The 17869-nt window shown below is 50.1% G+C and overlaps 1 protein-coding gene and 1 long non-coding RNA gene across 3 annotated transcripts in view; one reads left to right on the forward strand and one right to left on the reverse strand.

The window, feature by feature from the left end:
• LOC308517611 overlaps nt 1-17869 on the forward strand; it is a 775374-nt gene that overhangs the window by 187531 nt on the left and 569974 nt on the right. The window lies entirely within an intron of this gene.
• Nucleotides 6281-17869, reverse strand: part of MARCHF3 (membrane associated ring-CH-type finger 3) — a 135996-nt gene continuing 124407 nt past the window's right edge. The window contains exons 4-5 of one of the 2 annotated variants that reach the window (XM_081088820.1): nt 13462-13671; nt 6281-7203 (exon numbers count right to left, since the gene is read on the reverse strand). In XM_081088820.1, coding sequence (XP_080944946.1) covers nt 7045-7203; nt 13462-13671 — 369 coding nt within the window. In that variant the 3' untranslated portion in view covers nt 6281-7044. The remainder of the gene's footprint in view (nt 7204-13461; nt 13672-17869) is intronic. The other variant, XM_081088821.1, reaches the window with a different exon arrangement.

Consider the following 17869-nt stretch of genomic DNA (forward strand, 5'->3'; position numbering starts at 1 on the left):
CCAGTTACAGCAATGAGACCAGGCCTTTGGCGGGTACCAAGGGCACCTGGCACCCTCAGCAGGCTGCTTTCAGTGTGTTCTCTCTCGCAGACCCGGTCGGCCACGGCTGGCCCGAGGTGACTGACTTGGGGTGGTTATCACAGGAAACACGTCAATGCTTGCTGATACCGTCTCTGGGGGAACCAGGAACGGACAGGATTCCAGAAGGTTGTTGTTGGAAGGGCCTCCTCAGTTCCAAGGAGAGACGGGAGGAGCCGAGAGAGAACGTATGTGCTGCCCATTCATTGATTTGCATCGTATGGCAACGGGCCCCACTGGGGGCTGTGACCTCTGTTCTCAGAAGAGCCACCAGGAAGTTGTGGAGACAGATGTGTCCTCTCCTCATCTTGAGTCCCCTGACCCGGCAGGGCATTCGGCCACTTCTTCCCTGAATCGCCCTGCGTCTACGGCTGCTCACAGCTGCTGCCGGCTCTCCTCCCTCCACACGCACCCTGTTCCAGGCACCTCTCCTGTGGGTGGTGCTGGACTGAGCCGCATGGCGCTGTCGTTAGGAGATCCACTGAGATTAACAAAACAAGTGTTGGCCTGTGGAAGGATTCTTAGGCTGTGTGTGTGTGTACATGCATGTGTATGTGCGTGCGTGGTTTTTTAATGTGCATGCTGGCACATATGTGTGTGCATGTGGGGTGTATTTCTGGTTCAGAATAACTTCTTAAATTGGTAAGTTTCTTCTAGGAGAGCATTTCTAGATTAGGTCCTCTGTCTAGATGTTTTTAATTCATTTTGGACCACAGCGGGGTTTGATTCATGAAACTTTCTCCTTTTTCTGTGCTTAGGTTGGCAAATCCCTGCTATGCTCTGGGCCCGCCCTCCTGTCCCATGTTGGGATGGGTCACACAGGATGTGCCCTCACAGTGGCCCCTCTGCCTGCCTGCCAGGGTGCTCCACCTCTGTGGTCGGGCTGGGGAAGTCTCACTGAGGGCAAACCTGCCTGCCTGCCCACGTGCGGCTCCCGGGGCCATCGGAGAGCCTCCTGGATGTGACCTTGTGACATGTGTAGAGGACCCTGAGAACAAGCTGAGGAAATAATTCCTGTCACCACTGAAGTGCAACCCCCCCCCCCACCCCGACCCCCCAGATCAAAGCCAGTGTGTGCAAGTGCACTGCAGGCTGCAGACAAGCAGAGCCAGGCCCCAGGGGAGAGTGTGGCCATTGCCCCCCTGTTGCCCAGGGCGGGAGGGCAGTGGGCTGGTTGCCTCATGTCCGTGGTAGGACTGTCTGACTGGTGACAGCCTCCTAGGCACCCTCCAGCCTCAGCAGGTCCTGGGTTTTTTTTAATTGGATGCTCTGAGGCCAGTTGGCCACTGTCCAAACTTCTCTGATAGGCTCGTGATTTTATTTTTTCACATTTGCTTTTTCTGAATCAGGATCCAAACAAGGTCCACATGCTACATTTGCTCATACGTTCGAAGTCCTCTGACTGAGATATCCAGCCGGAGGGGGCAGTGGTGCTGCTGGAAGGGAGCCCTGCTGTTGGTGTCATCGAACAATTCCTTCATCCCACTGGTGCCTGTGGAGTGACAGCTCGACAGCAGTGCTTGGCCAGGTTCCGGTTCCGTTTTGTGGCAAGACTATCGAATGGGCGTCTCTGCGTACTTCCTATTGCATCACAGCCAGGGGCGCGTGGTGGCAGCTCTCTCCTTTTTTGTGGAGTTCGGAGTGATCTGTAGGGTTAGGTGTGGAGGGTCTGAGCCCTGTTACTAACTTCCCCATCAACTGTGGTCTTAGCATCTTCTAATGATCATTTGGCAGGTGGATTATTTCATTTAGATTCTGCAGTATTTAGGCTCTACATTATTTCTACATGTGTACTTCCTCTCGGGAAAACTTCTCCTCATCAGTTACACCCCAAGATGCAGTGCACACTTTTTAAAGCAGTTATCAGTATAATGATTTGGTTACTTAGCAGGCTCCAAAGATAACCGGCGAGTTGTGTTTTTTTAAAGAATCATTGGAAGCTCATGCATTTTAACCCAGCTGATGTCTCACAGTTCAGGGCAGTCGTGACTCTTTGTGGTGCTCGTGTAGTTCAGCTTAGGCTGGTGGAGCCCATTCTCTGTAAGCTGTGTCCCGTGTCCGCTGGACACTGCCACATGGTCTCCTTGCTTCCTGGTGTGACAAGGTGCTCCAGATGCATCTTACACAGTTCCTGTCCCTGACCTAGAGTCGGACATTTCTCCAGGGGACCTGATTCTGTTTAGCAGGAAAATGGCCTGTAGAGACCACCATCAGGTGTGCCCAGTTTCTGAAGACTTTGCGTCATAACGAGGGACCCGTAAGAGATACACAGAGAGGACCCGGGTCTTGCACTTGGGCATGGTCCATGGCACTGCAATCTCACCAAGTGCATTAGACAAAATAAATCCCACCTGAACCCCCTCAAACAGGGCGCATGTTTGAAAGTCCCTTGATCTTTGCAGACCTTGGTTGAGTCTGATTCCTTCCCACCTGGGATGAAGCAGATTAACTGATACCTGTTAGGTTCTTCCCTCTCACCCTCCCTGCTAGCACAGGCTTCTGAAGCAGGAGGTTCAGGCCCCCGATTCTGCAGCCTCCAGAGGTCGCTCCAGCCAGAACTGCTCCCCCCCTATTGTTCCGTGAGCCCCGGGGCGCTGTGCCACCCCTCCCAGATTGGAGTGCGCCTTTGGGGAGTGTCTCCACACACACAGACCTCCTGTCCAGGATCGCTGATCGTGTTGTGAGATGTTGCCCACAGGACTGAGTCCTGCGCCCTCACAGAGACCGCAGAATAGATCCACAATAGATCTTGGCTTGCTCACCACAGCCGCCCCTAATGGGTCTCCACACTCCGGGTCAGGGTTGCGGCTGGCCACCAGCCTCGGACGCCTGCGGCAGGCGGGGAAGCTCTGAGTGGTGTCCTGTGACTTCATGGAGCTGCCCCAGCCCCCAGCTGCTCAAGTGGAGGCATGAAATGTGGTTGGCCTGGCTTTTACTAGGCGGGGGCAGTGAGAAGGAAGGTAAATGAGAGAAAAAGCCAGTGACTTTTTTGATCTCCGTACGAGTTCACATATATTAGCAAAGTTATTTGCAAATTTCCCCAGAGCCAGTCTGAGCTTTCTGTCTACAGAGCAGAAGAACATGATCGTAGTTGTTATTCTGTAAAAACAATGCCCTGGCCCATGGTGGGCGCCTTATCGGGTTCTCGTGGTCTGACTCGTGGCGGCTCCTCCCACTCCGTGGCACGGGGCAAAGAGCCAGAATCACTCATGACAACTAAACCCAAGGGAAAGGCTGATGTCCCAGAGGCAGCTCCTAGACACAGGACACTGTAAAGCCAAACAGGGTGGACTGCAGAGCACCCCAGCCCGAGTATTTCTGAAGAACCGACACGTTTGGAGAAGGTCTGCAGTTGCCCAGGCATCACCATTGGGAGGGCCCATTTCTCCGATTCCAACCTCTGCAGCACCCGTCTCCCGCCACAGTCCACGCATCCTCCCAGCGCTTGCCTGGAGGGGCGGCCACCTCCATCCTGGTCCCTGCCTCTTGTCCTGAAATAATCCTGAGCCCTGTCCCATTTGCTGGCCCCCCTACCTGCTCCCATCCCATGTAAGGCTTTAGAATCACAGCCCACACGTCTCACCCAGCACTAGGGCTGAGCGGCTGAACTTCAGGTAGCCCTGGGAACGCTCCAGCCTAAAGTGGAAAGGAAGCACGCACCAATTTCCCTTCCTCGGGATCTTTCCTCCTTAGTTCCTTCTGGCCGAGGGGCAGTCCCCGGGGAGGGTAGGTTGAAGACAAAGATTTTGTGCGAGCCACGGTGCCCAGTAGGCTGTGTGGAGTGTCAGGAGAGGCCGAGACAGCCTGGGCCAGACTGAGCCGGTGCCAAGAGCAGAACGAAGAGGCCTGGGGAGAAATGGGACCTGCCGCTGGCCGCTGGCTGACGTGTACCCGGCTGCTGTCTGTCCTCCATGTTCTCCTGTGGCTCCTCCAAGGCCCCAGACGACTTGCCTTCACTGAACATGAAATGACGGTGGCTGCCGCCCGACGACAGTGACAGTGCAGGGCAGTGAGGGCGCGGGCGGGGGGGACAGGGCACAGAAGACAAACGCAGCAGCTTCCACGTCATGCTGTTTATTTTCCCTTCACTGGGTTCCACAGCTCATCCGGGCTCCTGCTCACTCTCCGAGGAGCTGTGGAAGCGGTGCGTGTGCTCGTGCTCTCTGTCCCCCCGACGAGAACACGCAGGAACACACATGCGCACACCCGGGGCAGGCGAGAGCACCCGGCTTGTTTCAGTTGTTGGTCTCCCCTCTGGCTGCACAGTGACACGCATTTGTCTCTGCCTAATGCTCTCAAGGAAAGTGGGTAGGCCAGGACGCGGCAAGGAGCACACACGGGGCTGTGTAGGAAGCTGGTGGAGGGAAGCATTGAACCACAAGGTCCTCAGCCTGCCCCTCTTCACTCCTTTCCCTGCTTCGTGCTGATCTCAAAAAAAAAAAAAAAAAAAAAAAGCAGAGTAAAGGCTAGTTGGGCTGCTGGTCGCCCCTGGAGGCAGCCTGTCCGGGTGACAGATGTAGAGCCTCGGCTGGAGTTGGCACTGCCTCCTGCCCTCCTGGCTGGTGCCTGCCTTGTGCATGTGCTCAGTGCCCAGACTCTCCCTCCTTGGACAGCCTCAGGGTTCAAAGGCCAGGAGGGGAGGAAGTGTCTGTCAAGAACTTGCAGAATCCCAGGTGAGCCCTGGCACTGGTGGGGGTCGGAGTCTCTCAAAAGGAGGTTCCTGGCGGGGAGGCACTGACGCTACCCCGGCTCAGCTCAGCTCTCAGCTGCCCCCCACCCCACAGGCACCTACGCCTCTGACTTGGACTCTGCCTGGTTTTCCAGGGAGCGACGCAAGCACGGGGGGAAAGGTGAGGCACCGGCACAGTATCACTGTGTCAACCCTCCCAGCGCAGGGGCCCCAGCGAGCTGCCGGAACCTGCCGGCCTTTGATATCTCACATCATATCTCATCTTATGAACGGAGACAGCGGGGATTCTCCGCAGCCAACCTTGACAGGAAGGATGCTGGGAATCTGCCGCTTCCTGAATTCATGGCAGCAGCAGCGAGGAGAGGGTGTGGTCCTCTCGTGGGGGCGCCATTCGGTGGAGAGGTGCCACTGGTTAACCCGACAGCTCAGGGACCGAGGCCGGCTGCACCTCACTCATCCACTATATTGCAGGGCTGCTATTCACCAGCTCGCTCCCAAGCTGGACTCCTGGCGCTGGAAATTTAGCGGGTGACAGCTGCGTGCAGCCAGCGGTGTCCAGCATTTTAAAAAGGTCAATTAAGAAACGGTTGATGGTGATGCAGCGCATGACAGCCCAGAGGGGTGAGCAGGGCCGAGGAAACAGAAGGGCCGAGGCGTATATTACTGGAATTGAAGTGGCGAAGTGAAGCGTGGTGGGAGGAGATCCATTGTCACAAGCCATAAAGCACATCCGAGTTTTGCAGCGGCGAGCAGTACAGCTGTTCCCTCCCCAGGCAGCGCGGGCAGCAGCCTGCTCGCCGAGGGCTCTGCAGACAAAGGCGACACCTGCATCAGCTTGATCCATCTGCAGACAAAGATCGTTACCCTCCTCGCTGCTGCTCCTCGGCACTTTCTGTTCTCCCAGGCGGGGAGCGTAAGGCAGCCGCTGGAGTGATATTAGGAATGTGGGTCATGTTGCAGAAATCCATATTTTACGCATTTCCCGAAGCTGGGCTCTGCCTTCTCCTCCGCGCGTGGGGCGGGCGGGCAGCGGGAGTCTGAGCGGTGCTTCCTCAGACCGCACATCTGCTCCCGGCTTCTCGGGGCACACAGACGCGGGGACAGTCTGTACCCTTGACACTGCCATAGATAAGAGAGGGACACGCAGCCCTCAGAAAAAGCCTATTTCATCTGCGACAGGACTGGCCTGTGCTTGGGGGAAGGTACTGTGTGGGGCTGTGTTCTGGAACTGAGACAAAGGGGTCTGAGAGGCTAGGACAGGCTTTTTTTGCCACATCTACCTGTCAAGCTGGAAATTCAATAGAGCAATGGGAGTGCTAATTGACATGCAAAACAGGTTCAGGGTTCCTAGAAATGTCTAATGATCCTCCCAGTCGCTGGGAATGCAGAATTAAGACACGCACTAAATGACACCAACGTTTTTTCCTTTTCCTTCTTAAAATCTACCTTGGGAAACTTCACAGGGTTTTATGATTAAAACAGAAAGTATTGCAATCAGTGGGGTTTGTCTTTCACACACTGGATATTTATTATTAGAAAATAGCTTCGACCAGCCGTCAGTACCAAACGAGTTGACAGGAGCGTGCTTCTCACCATATTTTTTTCTTTTTTCCTCCTTAATGAGAATTAAATAAACAGCGCACTGTGGGGAGAGCTGCCATACCTCTTGTTCTTTTAAAGTCTGAATACTTACATGGGATTTAGTACAAAACATCCTTCAAACATGACTTGTTTTGCAGTTGTTATGCTGTCCCCTTGAGAATGGGACATAAAAGAGATGAAAAAGACCATTTAAGCTATCAAATGACCCCAAAGAATCTACAGGAGAAACCGGCAACAAGTAAACGAATCCAACAAAACCCATCCAAACCAAGACACCAGTTTTAACATTGGCTTTTCAATTTGATTATCATCTAAGTTTAATAAGTTTATATATTTGAAATAGTAATAAAAAGGAAGAATCGAATTGCATCCTCAGCAGGACAGCCTTCCTCATTGGTTAAAAGAGGTGTTCGGAAAGTTCCATACAGTATCTGCTAAATAAGCATGTTTGGCAGCTTAGTAAATATCATATGATGGCAGCATCCATGACTGGAAGTGAAACAGCATTCGCTTTCTCCTGGCGGAGTTCGTTGCTCCGGGCGCTGTGCTCACACGGCTCTGGATGTCCTTAGACCCATGGGCTTTGGGAAGGGTTTGGGGGTGTCTCAGGGCACGGCCCCAATGCAGATACTTCCAAACCCAAACAACGAGTCAACCAACCAACCACACAGATGTCAGACAATTGTCTCTTTTGAGTTCCTCTTGACAGAATGGAGGCCCAGCAAGGACTGCTGGTTAGAAGGTATGTTGACAGACTTTGGAATGAGGAGAATCACCCTCTGATTGGTCCGACGCCATTCGTTGTACAATCGACAGTGGTACCTAAATGACACCTGGGGTTAGGAGAGGAAAATAAGGGAAGGTTTCAGGTAAGCAGACGCTGATAATCAATCAAAAAACAAACATGTCACTTAAAAGAGCTGCAAACAGCTGGCAGCGGTACAGCGGGGCAAGGACCTGGCTGAAACGGCTCCAGCAAGCACCCCAGTGTTGGGACACTGGGCACCAAGCAAAGAGCACCCACATGTGAACACCTGGGCGCAGCTCACAGAGCAGCTTCCTTCGTTCCTCCTCCTATTGGGTAAAATCATGGTACCATAGGAAATGAGGTTTCTTCGGAGTTTGGACTTATTTTGGGGATAGTGGTGTTTAGGTTTCAAAGCATCAGTGATGAAGAAGGTTGGCTGGAAGCAGCGGTCACAGTGGGTATAGCGCCAGCCCTTCCCAGCTGAGGGACCGGGCAATGTGCCTTTCTGGTCCTCAGGGAGGGATGCCGGGGCTCCCCGTGCCCTTCTGCAGGCTGGACACTGCACAACTCAAAGGACCCCATTCACACCGATTGTGATGGGAAGGGCATCTTTTGTACTTGCCATGGAACCCTGTCAAGCTGTACTGGGTGGCCCCGATGGGTGACACCCAATGGCTCCAGCTCCAGCATTCGATGGCTCCCGGAGGGGCCGCTTTGGCATGGGCACTGAGCTCCCTGGTCAGGTCTTCTTGAGCCACAGTGCCTTCTGCCTGCCTCGGCATGGCACCGCATGCCCTGGGCATCAGAGCACTTGTCTCTCTCCCTGGCATCGTGAGAGCAGGGCTTGTGTTGTTTTCATCTCTGCAAGGCCTGCACCTATCACAGAGCCTGGCACTGGGACATGGCTCAGTAGAGTTTGCTGAGTGAATGGATGAGTGAATACACATCCTATGCTTTCTATTTGCAACAACTGCTTAAGATTTAAGCCTCTGTTACATCTATGCGACAGTATGAAGAGGAAACTCAGTTAATTGTGACACAACCGTGTGTCCAAAGTGCTTGCTTCTCGTGTAAATATACTGGGATGAGAGGATGACATGTGTGGCTTGTTTTGGAGAAGACCGGCACGAAGCATTGGTGGACTGCCCAGGAAATTCACAGTTTCACCTGTACTTTTGAAGATGTACAGAGTCCAGGCTGAGTGCATGCAGATGACTACGTGCTGGGAAGGAAGGTGCCCTGGGCTGAGAGTGACGAATTATCCAGGGATGGGCTGTGCCACCCTCTGGGGCGGTGGCAGGTCGGAGAGTGGGCTGACCCCGTGGTTTGAGGTCAGCGTTGGCAGAAGTGGAGGAGAGTGCAGGCCCTTGGTCTGAAAGGGCTTGCTCGTCTTCATGGAAGGATCATGAAACTCACGGCCTCAGAAAATCAAGTTTCTGAGGCTAGAAAGCAAACGCCACAGGCTGAGTGCCAGAGATTTGGGTATGAAAATATAAGCTTTTAAACTCACACAGATGTGCTTTTGTCCAAAAGGCCCTGAACATGCCAAAGCGGATCGGGGTTTTTCCCTTTTCTTTTTAAAGCCTGCTTCTCTTTCATCGATTCTGTCCTAAGGCTGCTTGGGCTCCTCACGAATGTAAGAGAAGCAGGTTGGACAGCCTGCTGTTCAGGGCCAAGGGCAGGGAAGAGGCAGAACACAGACAAGTACTAATGAAGAGCGTTGGCGCTACAATAAGTCTGGAACCTGGAAGTATTACAGGGAAGCTGAATTTCAAATCAAGAGTCCTTTCATCCATGAGGTTAAAGAGCCACGCTGGTTGGCATCGGTAAGCGGAGAATTAAGCTGTGGGCACAGGTGGGCAGCACCTTCTCTACAGGGCAGGAATCGGGCCTTGGGGTCCGGGGCCAGGCACATGGGGCTTGAACCCCCAAACTCCCCTTAGTGTCGCCGTGACTTTGGGAGGGTTGCTTGCTACCCCCAAGTTTCAGCTCTGTCGTTTGCCAAATGTGAATAATGACATCTGAGATGATGCATAAAAAGCGCTTAGCACACGCAGCGTAGGGGAAACAGTCAATAATACGGTAATAACAGCGCAAGGTGTCAGGTGGGTGCTAGACTTTCAGGGTATCACTTCATACGTTAGAAATGTCTAATCACCATGCTGTACACTTGAAGCTAATGATATTGCATGACAACTGTCTCTGAAAAACAAAACAAAAACTAAGTCACAAGCACTTAGCCTAGTGCCTCACACACAGGTGGATGTGCTGGGCCTGTTGTTGGGTGTGGAAAAGATAACTCTGGGACACTCCTTCTTAGGTAAAGGGAATGGAGCTGGGCTGTCTCCTTTCAGGACGCTCTCAGTGTGGCGGCGGGTCAGCCTGCATCACCTGGGAGCTTGTTAGAATGTCAGACTGTGGGGCTCTGCCCAGACCTAAGGAGTCAGAGCCCGCCTTTCAACAGGATCTCCAGGTTCTGGCACCTTCCCTGCACCCTGGGCCGCACTGCTCCAAGGAACACAGGTGTCCACGACTCAGTGGGTCTCCCGGGTCCTTGGCCAGGAAGTACAAAAACCAGCCCACTTGTTCAGATAAACAAGCGAGATCTTATTATGCATTAACTTAATTGCTGCCAATGACCACAGTTTGCAGGCAAGTCCAATCAATAAGAAGAGCACATCAAAAGCAGATGACTCCGTCTGCTTATAAAGGAAGTTGGGCAAGTGCGGAAGGGACCGCCGTGCGCAGCTGCCTGGGTGAATCCGGGGCCCCAATCTCTAGAAGCTCCAAGACACTCCCTCCCGCCATGAGATAGAACAGGAGAGAACGAGGTGTGATTTAGAGGAATAAAGAGGCAGCGAGGGGAAAATAAACATAAACCAAAAGAAGCTATAGCAATAGGGACTTGGGAACCTCATTTATACGGAAATTTCTGAAATTTCCAAGGTTTTAAGGAGGAAGAAAGAGCACAGGGCCACTATTCTAACAAAACTCCTCCTTGTAGGATGGGTTTCTTGAAGTGCATTCATTTCTTCATCCAAAGGATATTTATTCACCTCCTGTCATGGGCAAGGTCTCTACAGAGTTGTGATCCAATGGAGGGCACAGGAGAGGTCAGGGAGGTGACAGCTGTCGCCAGTGCTGCTCCTAAGTCACAGTAGGCTTTGGAAAACCTTCTCACTATGTATTCTTCTTCTGCCCTTTCTCTCAAAAGGTTATGGTGTGACTGTGAGGTTATTGATGGGGCCAGGGCTTTGTGAATTGCCATTGCAGAGAGGGGTCCAGTCTCTGATCTCTGATTGCACCGTGCAAGAGAAGAGGGCTGCGTGGGTGTCCACCAGCCGGGGAGAAATGCTGAGCACAGGGCCACACTGAACACCCTCACGCTGCCACAGGCTGCTGGGGATGTGTCTAAGCCAGTCCCACAGGGAACCTTGTAACAGTATTCTCTTAGAGCCTCTCCCCTTTACAACAAGAGTTTAAATGATTAACCCATGGGACGGGGAGTCACCAGAGGATTTAGATCATCCCTTCGTTTCATCCTGTGATAGAGCACAGTTTCTGTGCTGGGCACTGGCTGCAACAGTGACCCAGGGACTAGAAGGCCTTCCTGTGGTCACTGAATGGCAGTGCCTCCGTTCTTGCAGCTCTGAACCGGGCCTCCTATGCCTTCCACTATGGACAATTTCTTAATGCTTCGTGTGGACTCAGTTCTCATCTAGCGCTCTTGGTGGCTGTCCCTGGACTTCCAACAGGTTACCACGTGGCCAGAGATGTGTTGGGGCACCCCTCTCCTGAGCTCCCCGAGTGGGGATGGCTGAGGCCTGGCCCCCTGGGTCCCAGGTGCCTGTGTTCCCTCAGCAGCTCCATAAGGCAGAACTCCCTGTTTGTGTCCGTGTCCAGGCCCAGCCCTTGGGGCCAGGTGAGCGGGCGAGGAACTCCAAAGGCAAGTTTAGGTGCTCAGCGTGGATGCACGGCCCTCTTCACAGAGCCCGAGAGGCCCTTCCGGGAAGGCTCCTCTGAGGAGTGGGACTGACACCATGTTTGTCTACCTAAGACATTTTCACAGCATTTTCTCCTTAAGCTTGACAGCTTGTTTACAATGGGTTTCTGCTGGAGGGCAGTTTCCAAGTGCTGTCAGCTTCTGAATTACGGCTCTTGCCAGGGCAGCTCAGTGCAGCATGTCTCTGGGAAGGAGAGAGTCTACACTCACTGCTGAGCAGGCTTTTCACAACAGTCAAAGGGCAGAAACCCTTTCTTTTCCTTCCGCTGCTTTGCATTGTACAGAGGGCTGGGGGGGGGGGGGCGGGTGGTGGGAGTTGGGGGAGCAGGGAAGCCACAGGAAGGAAACCAGGGTGCCTCTGCTAGGTGCTTTGATATACGTTCCCATGTGATCCCACCTAATCCTCACAATAGCCCATTGACCCTGGGATTATCAATCATTCCCTCCTTTTTTTTTTTTTTTTTTTTTTTTTTGCATAGGGGAAGGATGATCAGAGAGGTTAAGTACCTTGTTTAAAGTTACACAGTTATTAGGATGCTTGGGTTTGAACACATGCACTTTTTCCTATGCTGCCTCTCAGGAATGAAGTACTATATTATCTCTCTCCTGAAAGAACCGACTCCAGGTACCTTTCCCACCCAAACCTTCCTTTCATCCAAATGGGAGATCAAACAGGGTCACATCCTCACATCCATATTTATCTACATAATTCTTTCTTTCATTTCTTCCTTCCATGCCCCTGTCCCCCATTCTACCTTGTTAGGTAAGTGGATGCTTTACAAAGCTGGTTTTCAAAAAGGCTTCAATTGGTTTGAAAGCCAGTATTCAAATCTACATCTTCATTTTAGGAACTTGTCTAAGAAAAATGGTAGACAAATAAACCTCTAATCATGGTAAACTATTATTTTCCAAAGTATTTCTCCTGCACACTTCCATTTCAATCTAGTAGCACCACGGGAAGTTGGCAGGGTGGGTGTTACTGCCATTTCCACTTTACGGATGGAAACACTGGGGCCCAGAGCAGTGACATGACTTCACACGGAGCTAGCCAGACTATTTAACTCCTTATTTCTAGCGCTCTTCCCAGCACCATGTCCGTGTGACTTCTGAGTCAGCTTCATTGCTTGATTCGTAATGAATGAGATACACTTTGGAAGCACAGAGACGTTCAAAGAAGGCAATACTAGCTTTGTTTGGGGGCTTAATTAGGCTGGGAACAGAGGCCTAAATGAATCCGAAGACTCAGTTAAAGTCCGAAGCATCAGAACACTCCCTGTCTACCAAGGCTCAGGTCAGGTCCCTCTCCCTGAGACTGAGCTGTGCTCCCCACTTACTGAGGGAGCACTCGCACCAGGGGGCGGCTGGGGGGGGGGCGATGAGCAGGGGCTGGGTCAGCGTGGCAGGAATGGCCACTGGTGGGCAGGACTTGGGTGGAAATGGGAGCCATGGAAGCTCCCACACGCTGACGCTGTGCTGTGGGAAATGGGAACTACACTTCAGACAGGAAATGCATATTGAATGACAATGGGACGTGCTCAGATTAGAAACCAGCAGGCACAGGAGAGTAACGCTGGGAAGCAGGGGCCCAGTTCCAGAAACGATTCTAGATAGTGACGTTTTCTCTGCAGGCCCCGGAGGGAAACATGAAGAGAGATCAAATGCTGTACTTTGTGGGTGCTGCCAACTGGTGCCTGAGCAACCAACTCCATAAGTTAAAGAATGAAAAAAAAGAGAGATGTTTTAAAATTCTTCCTCATATGCAGAGGGAACACTTACTGGGAAATGGTTTTTCTTTGGTGGCAGCTTCTGAGCCAGATAAATGAGTGTCTTTATGGGCAGCAGAGTCAATATCCCAACACAGAACAATCCCCAGGCACAGGGCAGCTCCACGCCCAGCGAGACTTTACTGTGTCAGGGTGTAAGACAGTAACCAGCAGGAGGATTCATGATCTGTGCAGGCAGCCACAGCAGCAGTGCCAAGCACATCCTTCACCATCTACTGTGATCCCCGCAAAAGTGAGGAACATAAGCAAGGGAAGGAGAACGCCTCCTCACACATGGAGCCTCGGTGGCCGAGGAGAGCAATGTCCAGGTGTGTGTCTCTGACTGATGGGCTCTCAGAAGCTGAGGCTTTTTCTTTACTTGATCTGCTTGTCTCAGCAGCTTGTGCCTGCTCACGGCCCCCTTTCCCCCCACCCGCTCTGGTAGTAACAAACCAAATCACACACTCTAGCTGCCTGAACCGGGCAGGTGAGGTGTGACCCAGACAAGAGGGAGGCCATGCCAACTGTGGGGCTGCCAGCTTTGGCTGGCCTGGTCCCCGGGGCCTGGCATACTTACTAGTGTCCAAAAGAGGTAAATAGTGAAGAGTGCGACAGTGAGTGCAATCAGTCCGACGGCCTCGAGCCGACTGCTAAAGTGCAGGTGGTCCACGGCGCCCCGCAGGCAGAGCCAGCCCGAGATGGTGGCCAGGGGCGTTATGAACAAGAAGCACACCATGTCTCCAAACAGAGTCCGCTTCTCATGCTGAGGGCCTGGGTTTCTGAGCCACTGCCAGGGAGAGGGAGAGAGAGAAAGACAGGACAAGGTTAAACCCCCAGTGGAGTGGAGACGCCCTACTCCGAACTTGTCTTGATCTTCAGAATCTGGAAAAAGGCACTTTTGACTTGTGCTGAGATCACAGGGGAGCATTAGGGCTCATTCCCATGCCTCTGCCCCCTGAATAATAGTGATTATGATAATAACATAATATGGCAATGGTGATGATGATGATGATCACAATAGTAATAATGTATCCTTGCTGCAGATGGCCTGTTTTTGAAAACATTCAATGGTTATTGTTATATATCACAATGAGTCTATGTGAAAGGTAGAGGATGTTTTGGGGAGGTAATAGTTGAGGTGCCAGGGTGCTGTCAGGTGGCCATAGTCTTCCAGTGTCTGGATCCGGGGACTGTGAGCAGGAGAAGGAAAACTCACAGGTCCGGATTGCTCCACTCCTGCCCCTTCCCAAGGGAGACTGGTTTTCGAGACTGGCTCCTCAGAGATGAGCCCTGAGTCCTTGAACTATTCTGCCTGATGAGTGTTTTGTATGCCTGAGGCACCGGGCCACGGAGTACCAGTGTAATCAGAGAGCTGATGCCAACGCTGTGATTTATGCTGAACACCTATGTTTGCCCTGGGGGCTGGAGCCTGAGTAGCCGAGGTTAGTCATGCAGGCGGCGGCGTGCCTATGTGACTGACCCCAACAAACACCGTGGACACCAAGGCTGATAATGCTTTGTATGTGTTGCCGCGATCTGTTGCTAAACAAAATGCACAGTAACGTGTGGCATTGCTGGGAGGGGACACCTGGGAGCTTGCGCCCGGTTTCTCCTAGACTTTGCCCATGCATCTTTTCCCTCTGCTGATTTTAATGGGCATCCTTTTGCTGTAATGAGCCGTAATCAGGAGCATAGAGCTTCTCTGAGTCCTGTGAGTCTTTCCAGTGAATCACTGAGCCTGAGGGTGGACTTGGGGACCACCCGCACACAGAGACTCACCTGACTCCATGAACTCAGTAATGCTTCCTCCCTCATGTTTTGGGACCTTGAACCTCCTACTTAGAACTGTCCTGGACATCTTAATTGTGCTACCATCTTGACTGACCCAACCCCCAAAAGGATGGGGACAATTTTGTGCTTGTTTAAGGACTAGAGCTGAGAATTCCTACAGGGCAGGGTTGTCCTCCCACTTGGGGAATTGCTGAATATCTGCTGAAATGTTTTACATAATCTATTCCAGGAAAAGTCATGCGTACATATTGGTGTTATTGTACACTGGTGAGAAGGCCTGGTGGCTTCTGATTAGTGTTGAAACATGCCCCCAAACAATCTGACATTCTCATAGCACTATCCCATATAATAATGAGAGAGGCCATGGAGTTGAGAGAAGGAGTGGGGTCAAACACAGGTCATGGGGTGCGGGTGGGAAGAGACATTGCGACTCTGTCTTCCTTCTCATCCTACCAACAAATGGGGAGGCCTGGCAGTGCTGTGGGCTGGCCCTCAAATGGGAGCACTATGGGCCACTGAGCAGGTACCCCAAGTGGCCAGGGCAACAATTTCCATAAAACCACTGCTGGGAGGGAAAAAACCGGAACAGGAAAGAAAAGGGAGGGAGGGGTTGACTGGAGAGAGAAGGGAATGTCGTGCTCAAGGGCCAAGGGCGGAAGGAAGAGACAAAAGAGCCACAAAGAGGGCGAGCAAGTTGAGGAAGAAGCTGTGGAAGGGCCAGCAGAAGACTCAGGGAGCGAGCAGAAGAGATGGGAGGTAAATGGCACAGAAGGAAGTTTTCGGGTGGGGGTGGTGGTGCCCTTGCTCCAGTGTTTGCCAGAAGCCAATATTAAATGACCTGGAATGCCCGACGTAGCACTTTCCAGTAACAATCCCCCTTAAAATGGGTTGAGATGCTGGCAGAAGTCAACCTCAGCTCAAAAATGGGCCTGAAGAAATGCTTAAAATTAGACAATGAGGAGTTGACTTGTCTGTGAATATAAACACAGCATTAAAAAAATTTAATATAAATACCAAAATGACCAAGTGCAATGTGTTGTAATGCTACCTCAGACATTCAAAAAACTCATATTAATTAATATTGTATTGCTATGAAGAGTACAAATTGGGCATTTTTATGGCAACTTTATGGAGGCTCAGTTAGGTTAACCGATTGCTCCAAGTGACTCAGCAGTCAAATTGAAGAGGATCAGGATATTGCTTATTTTTCTTGTTTTTTTTTCTAAAATGAACATGGATTGTTCAGATGTCCTATCAGTAAATATTTGAAAGTTATAAGTTGTAAGACATTCAGAAATCCAACTTCTTAAACAGTGTAGCCCAATTTGCAGTGACCTGACTCCTCATGCCGTTTAGACTGTGTTTAGGAGCAGATCTGGACTATTTTTTTTCTGTTGGAACAGAGTAGATTCTCAATAAAGTGACGTATGTTCACAGACAAGCTGAGCTCAGTGGCTAAGACTTCCTCCAATTTCTTTTGCTTTGGAATTCTGAATACATTTTATTAAAACTAATTTAGCACCTTACTTATCTATGTGGCCCTTGACATTACCCAATGAAATAACTCAGGTATGGCAGGAGGTAATTATGAATCACTACCTATCTCTGTCTGATGTAAAATAAATTGGAAAGGCAAATTAGAAATTATTTGTTCCAAGTTTTTTTATTTTCTATTATTTTTTAAGTCTATATTTCTGAAAAATTTCTAGGCCATTTTATATGTACACGATTACCCAATACCAAGGTTCTACACTTTATTAACACTATGTATTTTTTTTCGGCTTAGCTTACTCTTTTTGTTGTTTGCTGCCGAGTCATATTTAGGTATGAAGTTCTTTAAACGGGTACTATTATGTTCACATCCAGGACTTCCTCAGAACCTCAAGTGTTATTTATTGCCTACACAAAGGCAGCCCCCTAGAGCAAGACCAGTGATAACATCTGTGGTTGAGAAAAAAAAATTGCCCCGTGCCATGGTAAGAACCTCTGCTAACATTTCTAAATAGGCTGAGCATAAAGGATATTTATATCGCAGAGTTTATGAGAGAAAAATGTGATTACAGCCCTAACCGGCTTGGCTCAGTGGATAGAGAGTTAGCCTGCGGACTCAGGGGTCCCAGGTTCGATTCCGATCAAGGGCATGTACCTTGGTTGTGGGCACATCCCCAGTAGGGGGTGTGCAGGAGGCAGCTGATCGATGTTTCTCTCTCATCGATGTTTCTAACTCTCTATCCCCTCTCCCTTCTTCTCTGTAAAAAATCAATAAAATATATTTAAAAAAAATGTGCTTACACCTCAAATTTCTAGCAATAGGGGATGGTCAAAATAAATTATGGATTTACTTAAAATAGAATACCATAGAGTAATTTCAAATGATAATGCACCTTTTATATTTACTGAGATGATATACTGCTGAGCAGGAAAAGAAGTCTACTGAACAGAATGTAAAGTATGAGCCTATATATGTAATCATATATTTACATATACATTGACATTTACGTAGATATAGTGGATTCACATAGACACAGACCAGGACACTGAGCAAAACTGTGGCTCTTCCTTGCAGCCCCTGTGGACAACAGGATGAAGACTTCTCAAAAAATTAAAAATAGAACTGCCTTATGACCCAGCAATTCCACTTTTGGGTATTCATCTGAAGAAATCTAAAACACTAATTCAAAAAGATGTATGTGCCCTTATATTCATTGCAGCATTATTTACAATAGCCAAGCTATGGAAGCAACCTAAATGTCCATCAGTATATGAATGGATAAAGAAGAGGTACATATATGTGCTGGAATATTACTTGGCCATAAAAAAGTGAAAATTTGCCATTTGCATCAAAATGGATGGACCTACAGAGTATTATGGCAAGTGAAATAAGTCAGAAAGAGAAAGATAAATACCATATGATTGCCCTTACATGTGGAATCTAAAAAACAAAACAAAGAAAGAAAACAGAAACTCATAGATAGAGCAAATTGATGTTTGCCAGATGGGAGAAGAGTTGAGGGGGGGGGTTGAAAAAGGGGGAGGGATTAAGATGTACAAATTGCCAGTTATAAAAATAGTCACAGAGATATAAAGGGAATATAATCAATAATATTTAATAACTATGTATGGTATCAAATGGTACTAGACTTATTGGGGTCATCACTTCATAAGTTATATAAATATGCAATCACTATGTTGAA

Source organism: Myotis nattereri, assembly GCF_964212035.1.
Source record: "Myotis nattereri genome assembly, chromosome: 4".
Lineage (NCBI taxonomy): Eukaryota > Metazoa > Chordata > Mammalia > Chiroptera > Vespertilionidae > Myotis > Myotis nattereri.